At 50.6% G+C, this 26,708-nt stretch overlaps 1 protein-coding gene across 4 annotated transcripts in view; it reads right to left on the bottom strand.

Annotated features, from left to right (window-relative positions):
- Positions 1-26,708, bottom strand: part of ZFHX3 (zinc finger homeobox 3) — a 129,110-nt gene that overhangs the window by 13,616 nt on the left and 88,786 nt on the right. For 3 of the 4 annotated variants that reach the window (XM_027684934.1, XM_027684935.1, XM_027684937.1), the window contains 4 exons: positions 16,910-17,017; positions 7,975-8,108; positions 7,583-7,783; positions 177-279 (listed from right to left, as the gene is read on the bottom strand). In XM_027684934.1, the coding sequence (XP_027540735.1) occupies positions 177-279; positions 7,583-7,783; positions 7,975-8,108; positions 16,910-17,017 (546 nt within the window). The remainder of the gene's footprint in view (positions 1-176; positions 280-7,582; positions 7,784-7,974; positions 8,109-16,909; positions 17,018-26,708) is intronic. The other variant, XM_027684936.1, reaches the window with a different exon arrangement.

A 26,708-nucleotide genomic window follows, 5' to 3' on the forward strand; every position in this document is an offset into this window, starting at 1 on the left:
CACCTCTGTCTTTACTGTTCCTGCCTATTTTCAAAAAAGAAGATTCATCAAACTGAACATAGTATTTGAGTCTTGGTCCTACCAAAGCTAGGATCAACAGGAATGAAACTGGTCCCTAACCAAGTGATATAACTGGGGGAGTGGTGGGACCATGGACCTCACTGATCTGCACTCACCAGGCTGCTTCCCCAGCTCCTCGGTGCCTGAGTTACCATCCTTCTCTGGAGCAGCTGCTGGGAGGAACATGCTGCTGGGCATCATAACCTCAGGGGTTGTCACCTGGAGACAGGGGGAAAGGGCATGAGGAGAAGAAAAACACAGGAAAATATTTTAAACATCTTCAGTGGCAAAACTAGACACTGGTATTGTGAAGTCAGAGGTGTCACTTTTCACAGCTCACTGAAGACTCGTATTTATTAGACAAAGCTCACATCAGTCAAAAGTGTTTCTACAGTTACATTTTGGACATAATTAGCAGTGCACACTTGAAGAATAATCTTATTATTAATATTTTTCCTTTATGTAGAATTCAGACTTTGATCACTGACAATGTTTTGTCATGGGCTGTGAAACTTCTTGTGCAACCAATTAGGTAGATAAGTTGAAAGGCCCACCTTAAGCTGCTGAAAACATAATAAGGCCCCTAATTAAATCATACCTCGTAAAGTACGCTGTAATCTTGAACCAGGGAGCATTGCAGCACTGTTTTCAAAGTGTATCGATGCAGGGAAAGGAGGCGCATGAGAAAGAAAAGTACAAATATGGAGAGAGGTGACAAAGGAAAGGATGAATAAGGAAGGACTAAAAAGAAAGCAAATTTTGAAATGAAAAGCTTTTGGTAACCCTTTCCTTGCTCTGAATTATGCGTTCCCTTTGCCCCTCTTCAAGTCTTTGCCTAGATCCTGCACCAGTAAAACCAGTACAGTGCTGGTTTTGGTGTGGGAACACCCACACTTCTAAAGAGCTGGAGAGTCTGCATGGCTCATCTGGAGAGGCCCTCTCAAAGAGCCAAGTGCACACACTCATCCTGTTCTGGAAAACTGTTTCTTTGGATGTACCTGGTCACACACAGACCCACAAACCACCTTGCTAGCAGCCTGCACATGGCTGGCATCAGACACAGGACAACGAATGTCCTTCTGAATGTCCAGAGCCAGTGACTTACACCACTGAAACACTGCCTCACAGCACCCGGACAGACAGACCTGTGTCCCCATCACCATCCATTTATGTTCCAGCACATGGCTGCCAGTGCTGGTCAATGCCTGTGGCAAGTGAAGACACCTCTACAATCTCAAGCAGCTGCCCACGCCACCCCACTGACACCCAGGGAGTGCTCCCCTTTCACCAGGTGCTCTTGGTGATGCCTGTGGTGCTTCTGCTCCCAGCCTCCTGCTGCTAGGAAGGTGAGACACAACTAAACACTCCTGGACAACTGTGTTTCCTGGCAAAACAAGCCTCTCTATCCTTCTGCTAGATACAGAGAGGGCATCTGAGCCCTGGATTTCAGGAGAGAAAGAGTGCATGCAGTGGCTTTCTCCACAGCCAAGGGGCCCATGGGGCTCTGGCTGAACTGCAGGATATGGGAGCATGCCTGTGGTGAAGCTGAAGCTGGAAAATCTCCGGATGAAATGATGGCAGAGGAATGCCTGCAGAACCTTGACCTGAGACATGAGGGGCGTGGAGCTCCCTCCCATTCCTAGGACAGCTGGTACATGGAGGTGAGTGCTGGGTCCCATGGATGCCAGCAAGGAAGGCAGCTGACACATCCCAGGAGGGAAGCTGAGCACACCAAACTCATTCCACCTTTTACTCCAAGCAGGAGTGTCTGATGGCTGCGGGTGGTGGGTTGGGAGACATGAAAGGTCACTGGTTAATTCCCAGTAGCTGGGCTCGGAGGAGGGGGACAAACAGGGAGGCCAAGGAGGGAAGGCAAGAAGAAACCGTTCCTCTCAGCTTTAGCAGCAGGGAGAGTGCTTTCCTAGGATCTTTAGGAATTATGAAAAATAAATCATGAGAAATTAAAAAAAAACCCAACAGAGTAGAAAAAGAATAAAATTATCTAACACCTCAGCTGCACATCATTATAGAGCTGTGGCTTTTCATAGGCGTTACAGTACGGCAGCCGTCCCCACCACCATGCTCAGTACGACGGATCAGTAATTGTTTTCATACACTTTAATTAGAAAAACTCAGATGGCTATGAATAATAATGGAAAAGAGAGACTTTTGCACTTGAAAGGTTGAAGTCAATCAAGTGTGAATGACGGCAAAAAAGAAAAAAAAAAGACACCAATTCATCAGGCCTCTGTTGTCTCGCCGCGTCTTTAATCATAATTCCTGATTGGGATTCAAGAAGGCAGTAAGCAGCGGTTCTTTGTCTGCCTTCACCTTCCGTCAATTAACTCTCCCCGAAATATAATCATCAACCTCACATGCTCCTCTGCATCTTAATCTGGGGCTCCAAACCACTAAGTCCTGCCCTATATGTGTTTAAGTAATTACCTTTATCTACCTGCATCTCCACAGCTACCATTCCTTCCCTTCCTTCCACCCTCCCTCCACCACAGGAAAAAAAAGAAAAAAAAACAGGAAAAAAAAAAGAGGTGGGAATAAAAAAAAAGGCTGTGGTACAATAAATTGCTACAGGCACAAAATCCCCAAAGGCAAACAGAAAAAAGCTTGGGAAAAAGTGCATGGCAACTAGAAATTCTGGATATGGATGCGGGGAACTGCAGAGGTGCAGCCACAGGGGCTGGCCCTGGGGAGCGAACGCCTGGAAACAAGGCACTGGCCAGCAACTGGACTCAGTCAGGTCTTCTGGATCCATCCAGGCTGCTCCTGCCCCTTTCCTACACCCTTATCCAGGGCAGGACCCTCTGCCCCTTCATCCCCACAGACCAACTCTGAGCAAGTGGCAAAGATAAAAGGAGTGCAAATGGGCTGCATGTCCCAAATTACTTTGCACTGATATGGAATTCCAGACTGTCCTTTTTGTAGGGTTCATCCTTTTACGCTGCAAACCCATCTGAGGACACCCCGTATCCTTGGACCTGCAGAACTCGCCTGGCACGCTGTGACTGCCTTTCATATAATCCAAGAGCGGGGGCACAACGGGGCAGGAAGGTGCAGTGCCCCCAGCAGGTGAGGCAGGAGCGGTGCTCTGTGACATGGCATTTTGTACTGCAGATGTATTTCATGGCATTAACTGTTCCAGTGATCAAGAGGACCGTGTTTATCTGGAGCACAGCCCGTGTTAGCACGTGTGGCTGTCAAATGCTCTCCACCTTCCTCTCACCTGCACAGGCAATACCTGGCATCTTGGCATCCCTCCTCAGCTCAGCATCCCCCCCCCTTTGATTCCTGTCTCCCTGTTTAAATGTCTCCTCAACACCGTTTCACGACAGCAACACATCAGTCAGTGTGAGCCGTTACTAAAACACAACCCTACAGCTGTGAGTTCAACAAATGTGGTTTGTCTCTTCCCTTCCCTTCTCCTGCACACAAGCTGTTCTTCTCTGTCTAACACCAAACTATATGCACTGCACGGCTGCAGCCACCATCTCCTGGCCCACAAGCCACCAGCAAAGCCTCTTCCAGCATGGCACCTGTCTCAGTCACCCCAGATCCACCTCTGTGCACAGCCTGAGCTCACCACTGCCTATGGTTCTGACAGCTGAGGTCCCTCTTTGTTCTCCCACTGTTACCACACAGAAGGTCCTAAGAGGATGGGAAGTTGTTGGAAAAGCCTCTCTGCTTCCAAGGACCCTTCTTTTTGGGTGAAATTCAGACCCCTTCAGCAGATAAAATTTCTTTATGAAGATGAGATCCATGGAGAGGCAGGGGGACCCCACTTCAGTGGCCATTTCTATGGATGAGGTGGTCCAGGGAGGACTGTTACAGAGTACCCAAGGGCTGATGTGCCACGTCTCCTGCCTCCCTCTCACTCCAGTATCCTCAGCAGATGACACATGCCCTGACACCTACAGACCTGTCATCATGCTGGAGAACGACCAGTGGGCCCACTCCTCACCAGAAACAATCTCCAGCAGTGACAAGCACAGCTCCTGCCACCACCATCTCTACTGGATTTTTAACGACTGACTGTAGAACTGCTCGTTGGCAGGGCTGGAGGCTTGGAGCCCAAGACCCACCAATATGACACCCAAATACTGCTGGCACGTCCGAAAAATTACTCTTGGCCAGCAAGAGCAGCCAGCTTCCCTCACACTACACCTGCCTGTGCTGTCTGCAGACCGAGGCACCAAATGCAGGGACAGTTCCTCCAAAAATGCCCCAAAATCCTGAAATCATGTGGCTCTGAAAAGAAAACCTCTAGAAGGAGTCTGAGGAGACACATCCCCATGTCCATGCAACCAGGGGAAATAAAGACAGGAGGCAAGGTTCCCCACCAGACAAAGGAGGTAATTTCCATTACAAAGAGAGAGAGAGGGTGCTGGAGTGAAAAGCTTCATTAGACTCCGAGAGGCAAAGCGATGGCAGTATACCAAGGTCACTTCTAATTTAGACCATCTAATTGGCAAACATGGCTCCAAATGGCTATCATCTCACAGGGCTCAGAATTAATGAAGCCCGATTATTTTCATTACCTTCATCCGAGATGGAGAATGAGACAGAGAGTGAGAGGGAAAGGGGGGAGAGGGAGGGGGTGAGAAGGAGGGAGAGAGAAAAATTGAATGACAGCAGAAGGGAGAGAGCAATAAGAAAAGACAATGGGAAAGAGGGAAAAAATGTAAAGATAGCAAGAGGGGGAAGTGAGATGGCAGGGATGGGCAGGAATGACTCCTGAAGCAAGGGAGAAAAGAAAAAGAGAGAAAGATGGCTGGAACACTGGGAAGACGCCCTAAACTGAGGAAGAGAAAGCTGACAGCAAAGATGATGGGACAGGAATGTGCAGAAGGATAAAGCAGACTGTGGGAGGAGGGAGAGCTCCCGCTCCCAGAGGCTCTTGGGAAGCCGTCCTCTCTCCCAGCTCCAGCCCATCAGTCTTGTCAATCGCCTGTGCGGGCGAACTGCACTTCACCCTCATTACGGGGCCCTGTGGAGCCGAGCGGGCCCAAGCAGAGGCTGTAATGGGAAAGATGGAGCCTGGCCCCGCTCAGAGCAACTGAGATGCCATGGAGAGCAAACTTGGCCACATTCATCCGCCAGCTCTGTGGAAGGGAAGCTGCAGGAGGTGGGGGGATAGTGTGAGCCCCAGCCTCTGTCCCTGTGGGGCACTGGGGCATGGTGTGCTCTCCATTCCCCTCAGCCAGCCTTGCCAGCCCCCATCCCTGCACCAGGGCTGGCGGGAGGATGCGGGGGTCCTGTGGGACAGCCAGCCTGGCTGCTCGCTGATATGAAAAGGAGGGAGCACGACCAGGCAGCTCTGAGATGCCGAGTGCAAGCAGGAGCCGTTACCATGGCAACAGACATATTAGACACTGCAGGTTCCTGAACAGCGTCTGATAAGGTGTTATTAACTGGAGCCTCCTCCAACGCTGAGCACAGTGACACTGTGTCGAGAGGGACCCAGCTCCCAGTTACAGGGATGCAATTCCCTTGCAGTGACACCAAGACCTGACTCACGTGTCAAACCGAGACAGGATCTTCATGAGAATGACCAAATTAGGACCCTCTGATGGTGCCACGTTCTGCATAAACTGTACTGATTGCTCAAAATATTTGTCATTGAATAAAGAAAGATGCACCTTCTTGACCCTGTGGTGTTAGACCTAGAGCAGGAGAGGCAATCCTCCTCCCCAGATACGTCTCTGGGTGCCAAAGGAAAGAGCCAGTGGCAATGGAAGGTGGGGAAACCAGAAACAAGCATGAGGATGAGCATCATGGCTGGGCTAGTCTCCGCCGATCCCAGCAGTCCTCCAGCCCTGCTCCAGCACAGTAGCTGTGCTCACCTCAGGGACTGTCCCTGACCTCCTCTGCAGGGTGTCCTGAGCTCCTAAACGAGGGGCTCCTGCCAGTCCCCCATATCCTGGAGGACACAGATCTGCCTGAGGATGGACCAGCCCAATGCTTCTGCTCCAGACTGCACATCCTGCCCACAGCCTGGCTTAAACCACACCACTCCACACTGGCAAAACAGTACCCTGAGCAAACTGGTTACGCTCACTGGCCTAAGGAAGGTGCTCAGCTTTTGCTTGCTGCTCTTAGAAGGTCAAAACATCTGCCATCAATGTAGTTAGAGGTGAGCAAGAGTCGTTCAAGCCCGCAGAAGGTATTTATAGACTTGACCAGCACCAGTGAAACAGACACAGGCCACAGAGGCCGTGGTCTCTGTGATGGGACAGTTCTGTAACTCAGGCACACGGGTGGCCTGCAGAGCAAAGCCACATCCTGCTGAGCCCTGAGGGGACAGGCAGTTTGGTAAAGCAAAGCGGGAAGATAAGGAGCATAAAGGTATTGATGGAGCAGGAACTGGAATGGGCTGCCCAGAGAGCCTGTGGAATCTCCCTCCCTGGAGATACTCAAGCGCTGTCTGGACACAATTCTGAGCAACGTGCTCAGGGGACCTTGCCTGAGCTGGGAGTCTGGGCTGGAAGAGCTCTGGTGGTCCCTCCCAACATTACCCATCCTGTGATTCCATGACTCTGTCTTTGACAAGGAGTCACAAGAGGAATCATAGAATTGTTAAAGTTGGAAAAGACCTTTAAGATCATGAAGTGCAACCATCAACCCAGCACCACTACCAGGTTAAACCGTGTTCTCAAGTGCCACATCCACATGTTTTTTTGAACACCTCCAGGGATGGTGACCCCACAGCTTCCCTGGGTAGCTTGTGCCAGTGCTTTGCAAACCTTTCTGTGAAGAAATTTTACCTAATATCCAATCTAAACCTTCCCTGGTGCAGCTTGAGGCCATTTCCTCTCACCACTTGTTACCTGGGTGAAGAAGCTGACCCCACCTGGCTCCAACCTCCTTTCAGGGAGTTGTAGAGAGGAAGAGTGACAGAAAGAGAAGACCAGAGAACTGTAAGAGAACAGCTGGGCCATGTTGTGTGTGCTTGCTCAGAAGATGTCACAGGAGGGAGCTGATACAGAACATGAGTATTACAACAAACACAGTGTTATTCACCTCCACCACCAGGAATCAGCAAAGAAGGGAGAAAACAAGCAGAAACAGAGTGCAAGAAAAAAATCACAAAGAAAAAGAATTGACAAAATAAAAACTTATTCTGTATACTTGGTGACAACTTCTTAAATGCAGACACGATCTTCCCTCAAAGATTGTACCAAAGAAAAAAGAGTGTATAATGTGACAAAACATCCCATCAGCTGCTGCATCTTCCAGAAGCTTCTGTGCAAGCTGCCATCCCATGCAGTGACCTGCAGTGATCAGGTCGAGGAAATTCTATTTATCTTGACCTTTTCACAGGGAAATCACTCAACACTTCCACAGGGCTCAAACTCAGACACAACCTATCGGGACGGGATGAACCTCAATGGCAGAGCCCTGACAGGTGAAGTAGCTGCCCACTGCAGCAACCTCTGCTCCTCACCTTTGCGGGAATGGCAGCGGACACGCTGGGATGGCAGCGGACACACTTGCCTGTGCAGCCACTTACCGTCATGATGAGTTTCTCGACACAGTCAGGTGACACGCTGTGCAGGTGGGTGAGGTGCAGCTGCAGGTGGATCTTGTTATTCAGCATGTCCTGGCAGAGCGGGCAGCGGAGCATGGGCTGCACGGAGTGCTGGGTCATGGCATGCACCCGCAGCCGGTTCACGTCTGTGTTGCTGTACTTGCAATACGGACACTGGTACATCTGCAGAGAAGACAAATGAATCACACAGCTGTTCCAGCCGCTGTTTTCCTCTTACAGCCAGGCTTTAATAATTTGATGCCTTATCCGACCACCAGTTATCGCCTTTCATCCTCCTTCTCCCATTTTATTCTTTGCTTTTGGCACATTGGAAACAAATTACCTGCACAGAAAGGTGGGTTCTTCCGCCTTACCTGCTCTGATTTGGTCTCCTCTGAAGCTTTTGACCATTTAAAGGAGAGAGGCGACTCAGAGCTGCTGGGAAACGATATCCGCTTAGAGGACGCTGGAGGCTCTGTCAGCTCCTTCTCTGCCTGGCTGGCTGGTGCTGCAACAAAAAGTGATTTACATCAGGAAACCTCCAAAGAGGTCTAGGTTGGACAGTGCTTCCATTTACTGCTTGACACACCCCCCAAGGACTTGGAGGAGGATAAGTACTGACTAAGTCCTACAATGCACACACGGCCAAAACCAGTTCATTCTTGCTGATGATCTCCCACAGCACAGGAACTGTGTGACTGGTGACCAGAAGCAGAGAGATCTCAGCTGTTTCTGGGAGCTGCTTACAACCTGCGGGTGCAGGAGGGTCTGGGCCTGTGGCTATGTCCAACACACAAATTCTTGGCCAGACGTGAAGGCCCATGTGTCACCTTCAGGGACAGCTGGTAGAACTCATGCCCTTTGCTCACCCATGACATTTTACCCATGGACACTCTGGAATATGTTTGCCCTGTAGAAGGCTGGTGGTTGTGGCCGTCAACCCAACCAACGGCCCCTGTGCTGGCAGCAGCGGCACTGCTGGGATGGCTCCGGCCGGCTCAGCCCATGCTTCCAGAGGAGTGTGCATCTCTGGTGCTTCCTAGCATGTGGGTCTGCCAAAATCCCGATTTTGGTGAGACCTGGCCTATGGGACCCAGACAATCCCGCCTTGACAAGCTGAGGAAAGGCCATTTTATTCCAGCCAAACAGAGAAAGGCAAACGAGTCCTGAAGTCAACAGCAAAACATTCTGTGAGTTGTGGCACTGGGAGAAGCACATCTCTGACCTTTCCCCTCCCCCGAACCCTGGCCGCCTGCAGTACATAAATTTGTGGGACATCTATTATTTAAAAACTGTAAGGACAAGTATATTATACACAGCCCCCGTCTCCTCCTCCCCGAACACACATTCATAACAGTACTTTAATCTGTCTCGAATCGACTTCAAACCCATTTCGCCCTTAATGGGAGTTATTCATTTTCACTTGAAAGGTAATATCTGACAGCTGGATATTTAATATGATGGATCGGCTGCCGATTAACAAGGCACTGTAGCATTCTCAGGCCGGTCCCCCACACTTTTCCCCCTGTCTCCTACTCTCCTTGTGAACCCGCTGGTATCTGCTCCTTGTTTCAGAAGATGCCGTTAGAGTCAGATCCCGGCAAACTGCTTCCTTCCCAAAGACCCTTCAGTGCACTGGCGTGAGTTGTATTTCCAAAGGTACCAAATCACAGTGGGGAATACAATCCCCATTTCTAATTGCCTTCCCTGACAGTCCCCATCTCTGCGCGTTCAGTTAGATAGAGGCAAAGTAAGTTCCAGGAGAAGGAAAACAGGTATTGCAAATAGGTAACGGTACTGCCAGAGGGAGGCAGGGATTGGAGGAGTTCTGGGATCGCTGAGTTCCTCCTGGTAGGCTTGGAGGTGATCTCATTCCCTGCGATGCTGCCAGCTGCACACCTGGTGCTTCAGTCCTGGCTGGGCACCAGCCTCCATGCACGGATGTACAGTCCTGGCTGTATCTGAAAGCCAAACCACAGGACTCCGCTGTGCTGCCAACTCCATGACAATGTCCAAACCAGGCATTTCCTTGGGTAAAACAAGTGCTGACTGACAGACACTAACACAGATCCTTCTGCCCCTGTGGAATGACATGCTGCTCTGCTCAGCCCACTGCTTGAACCAAGACCCTCCCTGGGCTTCAGAAGTGGAAAGGGGTTAAAGGTGTCTGCAGAGCCAGAGTTGGCCTTCCTTGCTTCCTATAATAAACATGCTTGGAGCATTAGGCACATGGCACCACCTCACTGCTCCTCTGCTCAGGAATGCAGTCCCTCCTGGAGGGTTCGGGGAGGCAGAGATCACCACTGACAGCCAGCACTGTGGTGGGCGAAAGACCACGCTGCCTTAAAACACCCTGCCCGAGCCCTGTGTGATGTGAGCGGCCCTGGTTGGGAGCCTGATCACGGCTGACATGGTCCACTCCTCAGTGTGACCTCAGACACTGAAGCGCCAGCCCTGATCAGGCAGCTGGACATTGAGACTGGCAGCTGGAGACCCCAGGTCTGTCAGGGCAGTCAGGCAGCCATGTGAGCCCTGCTCCAGCCCTGCGCCAGGCTGGGACAGTGACAGTCATGGCTTCGGGTCCCCTTGGACCTCTCTGTGCTGGGTGGTGACTGGGGCTCCCTGTGTTTCTGCACCAGCCGTTCACCAGCAGGATGTTTTTGGATGCAGTGACCAAATTCAGCTCAACCATCAGCCACCCACAGGCTGCTGAACACCAGCTGCAACCTTGGGAGTCATGACAGGGTATTTTCTCATCTCCTTTCTACTGGGAAGCAGCCTGCTTAGAATTAGTAACAGGTAATTAAAATGTACTTTTCCTCACCATCTCCAAAGTACCCAATTTTACTAAATGCACTTGATCCAACCCATAACTTTAATCCTTCAAAACCAGAGTTACTGATGATTGTCCAGACCCTAGAATAATTAACTTGGTGCAGGGTTCTGAAAAACGCACATGGAATATTTGTTCTAAGTATTTTGAGTTGACAGCTCAAGTGGGAATTTTAACACTGAGACCAAAGTTTATTGTTGACAAACAGGCAAATGCATGAAGTGACACATTCAGTCCACATAACAGATCAGAGGAATTAAGAACTCTCTGCTGCCTGGAGAAACGAGGACGCAGCTCGGCATCCGCCTGCAAGGCTCCCAGCATGGCGTGGGACCTTCTGTCTGTGCAGAGAGGACAGGACAGAACATCTTGGTCTCAAAATGTACAAAAAGCCATGACCTTGAAGGGCCGTGAGGCACCAGAGCAAATGGAGACACCACCTGTACCGTGACCACAGGCCAGCATCTCGCTTCCAGGTCAAGGCCTTGCAGGGCAGAAAAAGGAATTTGGTTTGAAGTATGACATATGCCTACATATTGGATAGTACTGTTACATACTTTGATTCTTTAAATGGATTTAGTTCAGATTTGATGATTTAGAGGAACATCTAAATCTAAAATTTAAATAAAATTTCTAAACTAATGTCCCCTGAAGCCAAGTGTGACTAGACAGTGCTGCCATAGCACTTCTGGAGACCTACTGATCTTCTCACTCTTCTCAGAAGCTTCTGCTTTTCAGAGGAGGAGAGATTCTCCCCAGCATTATTCCAAAGGTGAGAAGGGCACTTCCTTCGAAGTGGGGACCTTTCCCTTGCTGGTTCCAGAGGGAAAGCCAGCATGGTTCCCCCAAGCTCCTGTTCTCCATCCTGGTGGGAAGGGAGTTGCCACCCACCTCTCAGCCATCAGAATCTTTTAGCTAAAGTACCACTGACAGCCCCTTCATCTAAACTTCCATCTCCCAACCCAGCAACATAATGGAAAAGCCAATTAAATGATTATTAATTCATGCTGCTTTCCGTAAGCTAGAGGTTCTCATCTCCCTGCATTCCGTAAACCAGCTTGCCACTTGCCCTAGAAATTTACAGTGGGGTTTCTGCTATTGCCATTGATTTAAACACCACCCTCCCCCTCAGCCTCTGAAAAATTCCCTGTCGCGAAGTCCAGCTGCTGGCCTGGGAAACTTCTCAGCAGGACCAGAGAACTGTGTTTTCACTGCTCGACGGAAAATAGCATTCTGTATTTGGTGGTGCTGCCTGCCCCAAACTGCCTTGATGTGTTCTCAGAGCCATCGTTCAGCATCATGAGCCCTCGGACCAGCTGGAGCTGCTGCTGTGCCGCACAGCTTTCCACTGGCAATGCCCACGGCCACTGTCCTTTGCCCTTACAGCACCTGTGGCTGTCCCGAAACCCAGCGTTGGTTTATCAGTTTCATCCATTCTCCAGGAACTGCCATGACCCAGGAGCACCCAGAGCTCCCTGGGACCCTCAGGGAAGGGTATGGGGCACCCAGCAGTGCCACAGCACTGCCCCCTCCTCAGTAACACATGGGCCAACGTTTCCTCCTCAAATACCGTCTGTTTAATTCCTTGTTCCCTGAACGTACCTTCCGTTCTATCAGCTGTTGTAGCCACACTATCAGGCCTTTGCATTGCCTGTTGCTCTACAGCATTTCTCAGCTCTATATTTGACAATAACACGATCGACAGGTAAACACCCCCTGCACTCGGCACGCGCACTCTGCACCCGCCCTCGCTGCCGCCTCACATGGCTCCGGCCCTGAAAATGGCCGAATAATTTGTTTTTCTAATGCTGTGTCATACCTTCCTGCCTGCAGCGAGTACCCACAGCTGAATTACTATTAAATATTCATATCACAGTACCCAGAAGCCCCGGCCGCCACCAGACTTCCCTGCCTTGCTCCGTAGGAACACAGAGCACCCAGCAGACGCTGCGGTGAGACGCCAGGCAGCACCAGGGGCACGTGGAGGCAGTGCTTTGCTTGGCACTACGGGCACCACGGACCTTCCCCATGGCCCCATAGCCCAGTTCAGCTCCCCTGGCACCCAGGGATGCTGCCAGAGCCCAGTGTGCCCCGAGCCCGGCTGCCCACTGCACAGAGCCACCTGGATCTGCCTCCCAGGAGCCTTTTGTATATCCTTGGAAAAACACAGTTAGAGGCAGCTTCCCATCCCCTCTCCCAGGTTTCCCTGGCGCAGGCGCCAGTGCTGAGAGTGGCTCCATCATGCCCCTCGTCCCCTTCCTCCCAGCCTCTCAGGCCCCCAGAACATCCCGGCCATTAAGTGCTCCACAAATGCCAGATATTAAAAAAGCAGCAAAAAGCAGCCGGGGGAGGGGCAGGAATAGATTTCCGTCAGGATGTGCCTGACCTGTTTTTTTCAATTTCAGTAATTAGAAAGGCAGTCGGCCTGTAGGAATTATTCATAAACTGCAGGAGCTGTGCAGTATACATTTATGTTAAACATGTCAAAGCCGATTGAAATCATGCCTGCCAGCACCATAGTCCATAAACACACTTTTCTGCAACAATTTCCCAGCTCTCGGCAGCCCATTAATACCTCCTTTAATAGCAATCTACCACGGATTTGAATCAGGGACGCTCCATTGCACTAATTGCTCTGTTAGGTGAGCATCATGGATTAAAAAAAAAAAAATCATTAACAAAAATAAAAGCCCTTCAGGCCAGTCCTCCAGAAAGATTTCATTTCAATCTATATTTTAAGTAGACTTTGTTTCTTGTTTTTGTGGAAAAAACTCTGATATTCTCTGAGTACCCAACAGACTGCATTAAGGAAGTCTCTGGTAGTCAGGTCACTGCTGGTGATGGGCTTCTCAGTCAGAGACACAGACCAGCACCACCTTGAACCTCAGAGGCCTCATACTGGTCTGTCCTGGCCCGATCCCGGTTCAGCTCAGTACCCATCATCTACATCCTGCCTCAAAAATGGAGTCAGGATCAGCCACAATACCTTTTCCCCTCGCTGGTTTGCTTGTGGTAAATCTTACATTAGCCATGACAAGATAATGTCTAATGCTGAGCCATCAGGCATAGAGCATCTCCCTACTCCAGCACAGAGGTGGGCACAGAACACCTCTCTGTTCCAGTGTGGAGGCACTGCCATCTTCCAGAACCTTCTAGGAGCTACAGAGAAGTCTGCGAATATCAAGATCCAGTGAGTCCTTATTTGGGATGGAGTTTTCCACATGTATACTCAACTGGAAAATATCACCTTAAGAAATGTTTCTGCTTCACATTATTCCATTTTAAAATAAACACCAAGAACGAATTGATATATTTATTTTGCAGTTGAGACATTTCGACAAATTCGCAATGAAAACAGAATTTTTCCCCTTGGTGGTGAGGCTGACCCTACACAGGCTGCATCCAGGCCATACCCACCACAGCACAGCCCCTCACCTCTGCATCAGGGCAGGGAGCTGGGCAGGGGAACTCGGCAATTCCTTATAAATCTCACAAACCTTTAAGAAAGTGGGAGAAATAAACCCCCTGTGTGCAGTGAGGAAACCGAGGCACAAAGGGGAGCAAATTGCTGAGGAACATAATGATCAAATTGAAGGTGATGAGCAGCAAACGGGTCTGTTCCCCTCCCCTTCCACACGCCAGTCACTGGCTTTGAGCCTGCACCTCTCCCGCCTCCATCTCCACCTTCACAGAGTCGCCTGGCTCAGAGGCTCCTCCGAAGGTCAGCCAGTCCATCCAAAGCAGGATAGACTGTGCCTGCCTCATTCCCGACAGCAGCTCCTCTAATCTTCTTGAAAGACCTCTGAGGAACCTTCCCAGAAAACCCACTCCAGTGCTTCACAGGCTGTACAGGATTTTTTTTTTTTTATTTATTATCTAACCTCAATCTTTCTCCCTTCAATTTAAGCCCATTGTGTCTTGTTGTCTGTATCCTCAACATGAAGAACAAATTATTTCCTTCCTTTAAGAAGCATTTCATGCACAAGAAGACTTATCTTGTCCTCCTGTTCAGTCTTTTTTTGGGTCAAATAAGCCTGTTCATTACATTTTCTCCTCCCAGCTGATGTTGCTCTGTTCTGGGTCATTCCTGCTGTTTGGGCTTTCTGAAATTGCTCCCCACATTTCCCAACACCCCAGTTCAGGAAAGGAGAGCTTTCCAGTGCTGATGAAACCCACCTATGGCACAACATTGTCACCCACACCACAGTGTCTGGGCTTCATTTCAGCCTGTCCCGAAAAGCGGCATCGAAAGCCTTCCCAAGGAGACACTGACTGCAAACAGGACCTTCTTCACACAGAGGGAAATTGGGTCGTGTTGACATGATTTGTTCTTGACAAATCCGTGTCGACTGTTCCTCATCTCATTATCTTCCCATCAGCACTTACAAACAGTTGTTTGGTCAATTCCCAGGAAAATCTGGGGCAAATGGAGCTGGCAGGTGTGCGGTTCCCCAGCCACTCCTTCAGCCAGGGACAAGCCCCACGTCTGTCCCTTGCTGCACTTCCCCTCTCCTCTGCACAGCACAAGACAGAGCAGCTGGCAGGTCTGAGATGCTCCAGGCACTTTCTCCTGAAACCCAGGTATGATGCAGAAGGTCAGGGACAATGTTCAGTGTCACCAAGTGCTCTGCAGCCTGTTCCCTGGCAGATGGGGGACGGTCTCTCCCTGCCGTGCCACTGACATGGATGGGCTGTGCTGCTCTGCTTAGTGAAAGTGAATGCAAAGAAGGCTTCGTGCTCTTCAGCCTTATGACACCATGGTCACAGCCTTACCCTGCTGCCGAGAGCATGCTGGCTCAGTGCCAGCAGCCTCCTCCTCCTTGAGAGCTTCCTGGTACTGCCTGCTCCCCTCTCTGCTCACAGCTCCACTGGTACTGGGGCATTTTCACGTCCCTGTACTTGGCTCTTTTGTGGCTGTCAGGAATAATCTGACTCAGTTTCTATTATTTCCCATGTCTGAGGCCCAGAAGGACCCGGCAACACAGCCACGTTCCTCGAAGGAGCCTTAAGATCAGAAAAATGATTGAGGTGTGGTGCCTCCTTTGCAAACCTGCCAGACAGCAACACTGGGTAACATCATAATGCGTTAAAGTTCAGGGTGGTGGTGTTATGTGTTTGCAAGCACGACCTGAGTTCATCACACACCATGCTGAGGCTGTGCTCCAGACAAGGCTGGTCCCATGCTCTGTGGGCTCACACGTCCGTGTGGGCTCACTCTCCACACACAGTTCCCTTTGCAGACCCTATGGAGCCGTCCCATTTCTGATTTGCTCCTTGGCTGACAAACACTGGGTTAGAAATTTCACTAGCATGATGAAGAAATAAACCCATCCAAATCCAGAGTTTCTGGACAGTAAAGGGTTTAAAAAGAAGGCTCCTCTCTTTTCCCTATGTATTTTGAGATATAAAAACTATATTTTCAAAATGATCAGCCTTTTTAAGCGCTTCAGGTTTGGGCAAATGGCCCTACTTACCCCTGAAGAGATGTAATCAATAAATAATACTTACCTCTTTCTGTGATACTTCACAAAGTGCTTATGCTCAGGATCATAAAATCCCACATGAGACTAAAAACCACCTAGAGCCAAGCAAAATCCACATTTCTGGGTTAAGAACGGGTCTGTGATAGGGAGTAACACACAGAGCAACCTTGAGTTCAGCCCATACTGAGAGCACAATCTTCAATAAGCAGTTAGGCCCAGCTTGCCCTCTCTGCCCATTAGGACACTTCTTCCATTGACTGAGATTGAGACAGGCTGAGATAAGACACAAAACACCACATTCCATCCTTGTGAAGACCATATAAAATAAAATATCTTTGTCTGGGGCTCACCAAGAGGCAAACATGAAAGCAGAAGGAGAAGGCTGCCTGGAAGAAGGGTCTCTGCACAGACTGAGGCATCACACTGACCAACCCTGAGCCTGCCAACCGAGCAGGCCAGCATGGAGAAATGGGACCCAGGAGTCAGAACTGCTCCATCCTGGTCCAAGGAAAATGGGTGCCACCTCCAGTGCCTCAGGTTCTGTACCCACGCTGAAGCGGTCACCAAGGGCCAGGTGAGGGGAGAGATGACCCTCTCCATGGGGAGACAGTCACAGAGTCACCAAATGATATGCTTAATCCTACCTTGTGCTGGTTGCTGCCACAAGGGCCACGAGGGGCTGTCCCCTTCTCCCTCCTCCTCTCCTAGCTGCCAATCCCCTTGCCCAGGTCCAGTTCTGGAGCACACAATGCCCAGCACCAGCCTGGGGCTGGGAGTGGGGATGCATGACCCACCAGGACTCAAACTATTGGGTATGTCATGAAGCTACACCCAAAGCCTTCACAGAGAACGACACATCACACAGACACTGACAATGCCATGTTGCGGTCAGTTAAGGAAGGGTTTTGCGGACACTGCTCTTCCCACCCCCCTTTCCTGGATTTAAAAAAAAGAGGGACCAAACACCACCTCTGCTATATCACAGAATCATACCTGTCCATTTACTCTGGTCCTTGTCCCCTCCACTCTCTTGTTCCTTGGCAGGCTCCTCAGCATCACCGGTTGTTTCATTGGGCCCTTCCACATCTTCACTGGGTTCTTCTGAAACAAGAGAAGCAGAAAGTGTAACACAGACATTGAAGGCAAAACAGAAGAGTAAGAAGCTGCCATTGAGTAAGAGCAACAGTCAAGGCTGTGCACAAGTGTTGTGTGGCAGGTATCAACATCACTCAGTGTTCTCCCAACACACCTGCTTGCTGGTCAAGGCATAAATTACAGAGGAAAGAAGCAAGAGATAAAGACAAAATAAAGAATCTTGCCCACTTCTACCACCTGGAGCTACAAAGGTCCCCTGAGGTGTCATGTACAGTGGCACGGTTCTCTCTACAAGAAGGGTCTACCCAGCCACACCATGGATTAGAGACACATGAGGGACTGGCTGGAGCCTGCAGCACATTCAGTCTCATCCTTCCTCCTCATCCTCATTGCAAGCTCTTTGGCCCCAGAACAGTACTGACCCTGGTCACTGAGATGCCTGAGTTCACTGCAGACACATCACATCCCTCCTGCTCAGACTAAGCTTGGAGCAACTCGGTCTGCTGCAGCCATGGCCTGGACACGAGGCACAGGAGGAACCTGCTCGGGGTTCTGCCTTCACCCCAGTCAGGGGAACAGTTTGCCAACCCTGGCAGCACCACGCAGGTGCCAAAGCATGGAGGAGAAACAACACTCAGTGAAGTGCTGAAAGCTCAGAACAAAATGCAGAGCACCTTGGCCCTGCCCGTAATAACAGCACCAATGTGCCAAGGCCAGGCGTGGAACGTGTCGACCCAGCGCGGTCCAGCTCCAAGCCAAGGCATCCCATCAGGTGGGACACTGGGAGCGAGAGCGCTGTGGCTGTTATACCAGGGTGTAACAGATACATTATCATCTACTGTTTTGGGTATTTACGTACAGTCCCTATAACTGACAGGGGTTACCCCACTACTGGGCTAAACGGCACTTCTAGGCTATTATATAAATTTTTAGGCAGCATAGTTTATAATTTTAACTTGCATTATCTGGCCGTGGTAAATCTGAGGCTATCCTGGGGTTTACCTGAACCACCTAACCAGTTCAAGCACCACCCCTCACCCTCCCCCTAACAAAGACAGGGCTAGAAATTTGAGCTAAAAATATGTATTAGGAGTTTGCAGATACTCAGCAGTGCCCTTTGAGGATGTGTCAGCCTAAATTGGGGAGGAACTTGTAAAAGCGTCCAGAGATCAGCTGATATTAGGTGATTTATGCTCAACTCCTTTTACTCTTTTAAAAGCTGGGAACTCTCGAGAGCTGTAGGGATCCCATGGGCTTTCCCTGGGAAAATAGGACTCCAGAGTGAGAGGGATGGCAGCACTGACAAAGGCACCCAACATGTAGAAAGACACTAATCACCGATGGAGGAGTGAGACGGGCAGCTTGCCACATGAGCCGAGTGCTCGAGTTTGCTGGGAGAAGGGCTGTGAACCAGCAGCTGGGTTCACGTTTCGGAAATTAAAATTCCAATCTTTTTTCCACTCTAGGGAAAAAACCACAACAAACCACCCTCAACACGACCCCACCACCCTGGTGCCTTCAAACCACTTCAAGTAGGGCAAGAGCGTCCCATCAGCTGGGGGAGCTGCTGCGGAAGCAGATTTATCTGGTTTTATTAAAAACCTTCTTTAACAGGTTTCTACATTTTATTTAAATCATCATTTTAACCTGTCTCTAGACAGTGTTGTCTGTTAGGTCAGATGCTCCCTGGCCCCCCTGGACAAGGTGAGGAGATGGCTCCCACCTCCCATTGTCCCATGGCCCATGGCCTGCACCCCACTGCACATCACTCATCACCCATGGCCATCACACACTGCCCTGGCCCCAGCCCCACCATTGCTCAGCCCTGGTCCCAGCCCAGAGACCCCCAGCCCAGAGCTCCCGGCCCGGCTGAACAACAAAGGGCACCCGGTGCGGCGGCACTGCCGGCTGCGACCCGGAGGTGTCAGCATCGGCATGGGAGGAAGAGGAAGGGCAAGCCAGGCTCAGCCGCTGTCTGGGCTCTAACCTGAGCATGTGGAAATAATACACGTCTTCCAGTGCGCTGTCTGGTTTGAGGGGAATAAAATAGGACATTCATAAGCAGTTACACCATCTGTCTTTATACCATCATCATCATCAACAGGGGAAAAAATAGCTCTTTAAAATGGATGAAAGCCCAGGCTGACAGTAACCGGAAAAATGTGAGCTATGAATACCAATAACGGGAGAAAATTATTAAAAAACAAGGCTACGAATGCAAGTCCCCAGCACGGCTGGGGCGGCAGTCCTTTGTGTCCACCCCCCAGCAGCCCAGGCCGAGCCTCCACACCCCTGGCACTGAGCACTCCCCAGCCCCAATCCCAGGAATGCTCCTCTCTGAGGACATGACCTGCTCTCAGCTGAACACCCTGTGCTGGGCAGGGGGGCAGGGAGCAGATCCAGATCCGAACCTTTCTCTTGCTCCACCCTGAGCTATTTTTTGCTGAAGAGTAATTTTTTTAAAGCAGGATGGGAGGGAGCAGAGTCCAACACATCTGCCCAGGGAGGCTCTGAACCAGATGGGGAAGGTCCTGGTACCATCCCTGCCCAGCTCCTTGCTCCCAGGGCCTCTGGCACGGAGCCCCAGAGAATGGGAAGTGTTAACTCCAGCTGCCTCGTGATCCCCTTCCAGCAGACTTCTCTGGAAGGCAGAGGCAGCTCTGCTCACCACGCTCAGCCTGGCCTGTGCTGCAGCCGCCGGTGTTCCTGCTGAGCCCAGGGATGGCGGGGAGAGCAGCCCTTCCCCTGGCTCCGACTCGCTGAGAACTCGCCTTCAGCGCACGTGGGGCTCACACCTGTGTCTGACCCAGCTTCTGGCAAGGAGACCTCAACACTGACGGTAAAAGCAGCGAAGCTCCTGCTCCTGAAAGGCCTGTGCCCACGCTCTCCAATGACAGCTCCACGGTTGCTGAGCCGCAGCAGCAGCTCTGTGGCATGGTGCAGGTCTGAGTAGCAAACACCTGTGTGAAGGCAGCCAACCATCCATCCCCTGTGCCCCTTTGAGGCAACCCTCTGTGAGGACAAGTCCAGCAGCACATCTAGTAGGGAGAGGTCTGCTCCTCCCTCAATCCACAAGGAGTTTCCATTGTCATTGTCTGCAAAGCCCAGTGTCACACTGTCCCCACACTGTGCACGAGCAGAGCCCACCACCGTCCTTACATAACGGCCCACAGGACCCACCTGCAGCTGAGTGTGCAGACCACGCCAAGGTCAGCTCCCGAGGCTGAATGAGCCGTGGTCAGTGAGACACAGGGAATTTACTTCCAAATCACCATGACCCTTTTGTTACCACCTGACATCTCAGCCCTCCAAAGCTGCACACGCTGTTGGGACTTCAGAGGTGCAAGAGCTGTTGTTGTGAGATTTGTATGGGAGAATCATGTCTCTCTGAAATCCAAACAACACACGCTGTGCACGCATCTCCACGTCAGAGCTCCATCCCCAAGTACATGATGCTTTATTAATAACTTTTAAAAGGAATTTTCCAACTGCCAGGGCCCAGGTCAATACCGAGAGCAAGCAAGTGCAGCCCCTGGAGCCCAAGGAGCTGCTTTTCCATCACATCCCACCTGCCCCATGCAAAATTCTAGGAAGAGTCTTTGCTTCCTTCATGAATAAATCATTTTAGAAAGTGGTATTTCCTTTTGATTTAAAATTAAACCATTCACTGCAGGGGAGTGGGGGAAGAGCAGGAGTAGAGTCTGGAAAATCATGAGTATCTGACTTCTGCAGAGGTCAGGGAACCTCTGACTCAGTTACACACTGAAATGTGCCTGAATAACTGTGCTCTGTCGCACAGGACCACACTCCTGCCGTCTGCTCCTGCCCAAACGCAGCAAGTTTGAGGGCTGGAGAAGTCAGCAAATGCTGATGGGATCCACACTAGCTTGAACAGCCCAGGACCTCTCACCTCTCATTCTCTCAGTCAGGTTTTCTTTAACAAACCCAGATCTCTTATCTGAAAGGATAAGGGGCATTTCAGGGGTGGCAGAAATGTAGGGATGGGAGAGAAAGAGCGTGCACTGCCTCTCCACCCTCCGGCAGGCTCGAGAGCTGAGAAACATTAGCTGTCATGAACCACAATCAAATCAGGTTTGAAATATTTAGCAGTGGCTTGGAAAATGCGGCGGTGCAGCTCTGACAGGCGAGATGTGCAGACACCCATTTTCCATTATAATGGAAATATCAAGCCTGTTCTGAATATGTATAACCTAGAAAAATGTATTGATTTTTCATTTGGCATTAAAAAAATGAAATACCCTGCAGCTGTCAAAAGCCTTTTGTTAAAAGCTCATCTTTCCTGGAATGAGGTTTACCAGAAACAAGTTTTAATTGTACACAGGGTCTCTCCTCTGGAACAAAAAGAATCCCTGATGCTCCCGTTTTCAGGATAAGTAGCCGAAAAAGCCCGCAGAGAGACAGGACTGAGACCTGGTTGACTGTTGCACGCTGCGGCTGTCAGGGAGGTGACGGTGACGGCTGTGTGGCACAGATGCTGTGCTGGCACCGCCATGTGCTGCCAGCTGGCGAGGGGCAGCCCCCGCTGCAGGGTTCCCACCACCCAGCCTGTTTCAGAAGTTCGACTGCTTTCAAGTAATTTAAACGTGAGTTCCCCCGGGCCCTGGGAGGAGAGGTGCCGGGGTTTGGGTCCATATGGAGGAGGAGGGTGGTCTGCAGTGGGTTGAGGACTGAGCCCAGGAGGAGCTCGGCTGTCCCCAAGCTGTGCCAGGGCCTCCATGCAGGGTCTGGTGCTGCTGATTCAGAAAGATCACCAAGAGGCATGCAGAGGGTGGTCCCACCTCACACTGTGCCCATGGGCCCGGCGCACTTGGCTGTGGGAACAGAGCAGAGGCAGAGCCTGGGATAGGGGTCTGACCTGAGCTCCCGCTCCAGATGCATCTGTGTGCTCCAATACTGTCCATGCCAGCTCCTAACAGGATTACTCTACATCAACCTGTTTATTCCCACTGTTTTCCCAAAAGGAAAAGCAGGACTCTAAATGGTAAGAAGGCAGCACTAGGCACAGGTTCTGAGAGGAATGCCACGGAGCTCCAGCCTGGATGCAAAGCTGGTGGGTAAGTCCCACCTGACAAAGGGCTGTAGGAAAACAATATAACCCTACATGTACCTTGGATTAATGACACTTATTTCCCAGACAGCTCCATTCCAGAGCATGGCCGGAGCATCTCTGCTGCTTTCACTGACAAACAGAAACTGCTGGCTATGGCTAGATCAGCTGACAGAGCCATCAGAGAGTCATGAAATGCTTGGGTCGGGAGGGACCTTAAAGATCATCTTGTTCCAACCCCCTGCCATGGGCAGGGACACCTTCCACTAGCCCAGGTTGCTCCAAGTCCCACCCAACCTGGCATTGGACACTCACAGGAATGGGGCACCCACAACCAAGAACCCCTTCCCTGGGACAGCACTGTTTTCTCCCTGTCCCTGGGAACAAGACTGTCCATCTTTTTTGCAGACTGGGCTAGATTTTAAGGCAATGGAATCCAACAGGGACTTGCCCCCTTGAATTTCAGCAGGACTAGAACGGTTGCTGTTATTTTCACACATGAAATATAAAAAAAAGGCAAATTCCTTGAGCATGTTTGTAGTGGAGCGTGATGTGATTGTGTTGTCATTTATGGGAAATAATCGCAAGCCCATCTCTCCCTTTCCCCCCATTTTCCAGTCCAAATAACCATGAAAAATTACACTTCAATGTCAGGAGGACAACAAAGGAGGGGCTTTCTCCTGCGGCTTGACGGCTTTTCTGCCTCCCCTTCCTTGGACAAAAACTACCTTCAATTCTGTTTCATTTTAAACGTGATCTAACAAATGCATCTTGACAAGTTCCTTTCTCTTTTTCTTTTAAACAGTATTTTGCACAGTTTAACCTAGCTCCAAACTGGAATCAGCTGGAAAGGAGGCACATGCGAAAACACAAACACAGATCAAACAGCAAAACAAAAGAGCCCATCTCCAGCTCCAGGTCTGCAGGGAGAGGACAGAGCGGCCTCCACGTGGAGACCCGTGGGACAAGGGTCGAGAGACAAAGGGGACCTGGGGGAGGAGGAGGATGGAGGAGTCAGGTCGCAGAGGTTACAAGGCAGGAGCACAGCAAAGGTGACCAGGGGATGGGAAGTGTGGTGCCCAGCCCCAGTTTGTGAGGGAAAGGACCAGTGCCAGCCTTGTCCCTCTGCTAAAAACACGCAGTGGAACTGCTCGAGCAGAGAACCACGGGTTTTATAGAATCATGGAATTATTTGGGTTGGAAATGCCCTCTAAGATCACAACTGTTCTGCCAGCACTGCCAAGGCCACCACTAACCCATGTCCCCTGGTGCCACATCTACAAGGCTCTTAAAATCCACCAGGGATGGGGACTCCACCACTGCCCTGGGCAGCCTGTGCCAGGGCTTGACGACTGTTTTCAGGAAGGAATTTTCCCAATATCCAATCTAAACCTCTCCTGGCACAACTTGAGGCCGTTTCTCCTTGTCCTGTCACTTGTTTCTTGGGAAAAGAGCACTGCAGGCCCTCAGTGGGCTGTGCCAGCAAAGCAAGGTGCTCCAGGTAAGAGGTGCTTTGTGCTCACTGGGAATAGGCTCATTTCAGAAAAACTTTGGAGATCCACAAATAAAACCAGTGCTGAGGCCAAGCTGAAGTTAAAAGCCAACTTTAACAACTCTGCAACAAGGTACATCTTGAGAACACTGTAACTATAACAAAAATGAGCTATAATTAATTCATGCTTAGCCTTAAGGGCTGGATATGCACAAGAGAGCTCTGAACAACCTTAACCCACCATCATCACAAACCACACTTAAATCAAGCACTAAAATGTTCTCTTTCTGCTTAGTTTTTTTTTTAAATATACAACTCCTATGACTCCTACTCTGTTCTCCCTCTCCATGGTATCGCTCCAAGGAAAAGTTAATTAATGTCTTGCTGACCCTCTTTCTCCCCCTACCCAACCATTTCCCAACCTCAGCATGTTTGGAGTTCTTTTAAGCTCAGCTAAAAACTTGGGAAAGCCATAATTGCAGTGCCCTGGTTTAGGGACAATTAAAATATCCCCACAGCTTGTGGTACCACAAGGTCCCGGCACAGACGTGAGGCAGTGGAGAGGAGTGGTGGGGCTGACCTGGGGCTGACCAGTCCACAGCTGGGCACAGGGTCCATGGCAAATAATCTCTTCTTGTCCCCAGTGAGGAAAGTAGTTTTTTGTTATAAAGACCATTGAAAAAAGACCAACAGTTCTAAGCAAATGTCCTTAAGGATGGTTTGTACATGGGGTGAGTCCCTGTGGGCCTGACACATGAGGTCTGGTCTGTTTGTTCTTGACTAGATCCCAGTGCCGTGTCGTCAGGCTCTTCCTGGAGCTTATTTCTAGGAAGTAACAATACCCATGGACATGGGAAATCATAAATAGCCATAAACAGTATGTGTAATAAAAAATAAAAGAAGATAATCCTGGGATGTGCTGCTGCCCCAAGGCAGAATGGGTTGAGGAAACCACTATATGTGGCATTCAGTGCTCTGGTCTAGTTGACAAGGCGGTGATTGGTCAAAGGTAGGACTCGAGGATCTTAGAGGTCTTTTCCAACAGAAATGATTCTGTGATTCTGAGGAAGGCGGGAGGGAGCCAGCAGGGATGCTCGGACCACCAGCATCGGGGAACAAGGGGGGGGGTCACTGTGGTGGTAACCACAGTCATGTCTCCAGAGAGATTTTCAGCTTTTAAGGGGACTTCAGAGTGAGGAGTTGCACGTCCCCAGGACCCCTGAGAAGGACAGGGCAAAGACACCCATCGATCTGGACAGAGACAAGGCAGACTCCAGTCAGCAGAGGGGTTCGTGACATTTCAGTACTAGAAGGGCGATACCTGCTCAGGTTCACCAGGCAGAGAAACCACAATTAAAAGTTAAAAAAGTTCCCTGTGTGAACGGCCGTGGTGTCACTTTGCTGCTGAAGGACAGAGGCCATGGCAGTGATGTAGTCCCTTGCACACAGAGCCCCACTTCCAACCCTGTCAAGTCGACAGCCCGCAAGCCATGTCCCCATGCCATCACCCCTCCATTGGCCCCTCTGCCAGCCCCCCGAGTTCTCTGATACCAAAGACCACTTGGGTTGGTGCAGCAGAGGGAGCAGGTAACACAGGTGAGCTCTCACACGCACAGCAAACACCTGCTGAGGAAAACAGGGACAGGAGACACCTCATGGCTCTGCAGCCCTGGAGCTGTCCTTGAGGACATGATCGAGGGGCCTCCCATCACCCCCCGCAGCAGGGATGGCCATGGCCTAGGCTGGGCTGTCCCTACCCAGGTTTGGGTTAGTGGCACTGGCAGAATGTCAGTAATTGCTTTTCCCCTTGTACTAACGAGCTTTCAGCAGCAGTAACTTCAGCTTCCTGGAGCCAACAGCCCCTTTTTCTCCACCTCTCTTGGCTTTGGGTAATTGAAAGCGACTGCAATCTCAGTGCTGGCTCTCCAGCACTCAGCTGCACCGGGAGGTCAGAGAATGTCAAGTGAAGCCTTTCCACTCACTTCCCCACTGCTGCATGCACTGATGGAGGCAGCTCCTCGGCCTCGAGGAACAGGTGAAATTAGGGGGCAGTGAGCAGCTGAAGAAACCCAAGGACAGACCCATTGCAGGAAGGAAGGGGCTGCCCGCCATGGCCCTCTGCCACAAGAAGCTGCATGGCCCTGCTGACCCTGGACTTCTTTTTTTAATTTTTCATTTAAAACAGTAGATAGGTTTCTTTTCAAGGAAACTATACCTTCATCCTTATTTTTTTTGCAGTATCACAAAACCCTTTCCCCTATGATGCCCATGTCCCCTGTCACACATCAGGAAAGGATCTTTCACTTGCCATCAAATCTCATGTAACAGTGAAGGGAGCTGAATGGCTTCTCCATCTCCCAAATGAAACACAGAGGATCAAGGAAAAGGGAAGAGCACAGAGAAGCTCCCGAGGAGATGCTGAGGGCGCTCATGGCTCTCAAGCTGCCAGCCTGTGGCCAAGCCAGGAGGTAGCACCGAGTGGGCCATGCCAATGGACAGGGTAGACAGAGACTTTTGACCGCTCTGGGATCCTCCTCGGTGTCTGCAGCCCCTGAGCCTGGCTCCTTCCTGCTAACAAGGGCACACCGGCTGCTCCAGGGACTGGATCTGCTCCTGGAACCTGGAGCAAGGCGCATGCACAGGTGGTGGCTCCAGCAGAGGCCTGTGATAAGAATTTATTTCTCTCAATTACGGGTGCTTGTCCCCAGCCTCAGTTCATCAGCGCAGCACGGCCGAGTCAATGAAAGCCCCATAACGCACTAATCAGATGCACAGAGACTTCCCGGAGCTGTTGGCTGCTCCTAAAACAAGCAACAACTCTGGGATGTGGGTTTCCAGCCCTGCCCTCCCTCTGCTCAGAACTGCCCCTGGTCGATGGCCAGGTCAGAGGCAGTTTCTCTGCAGGGTCTGAGGCATCGCCTCGCACCACACACTGCACACGTGTGTGGAGTGGACAGCAACACAGTGCCTGTCCAAACGCTTTATCTCCCTGCCCGCGGGAGTCCCTCCATGCCAGAAGCTTCCAAGGGTGTGTTAGAGATTTTCAGATTAAGTTTTTAGGGTTTTATTGGAGTTTGATCTATTTATTCCCTTAATCTCAAGACTATTCTGAAATAACCTGTGAATGTCCTGAGCAG

This window comes from Neopelma chrysocephalum, unplaced genomic scaffold (assembly GCF_003984885.1).
Source record: "Neopelma chrysocephalum unplaced genomic scaffold, ASM398488v2 Primary Assembly neopelma1_68, whole genome shotgun sequence".
NCBI classification, from domain to species: Eukaryota; Metazoa; Chordata; class Aves; order Passeriformes; family Pipridae; genus Neopelma; species Neopelma chrysocephalum.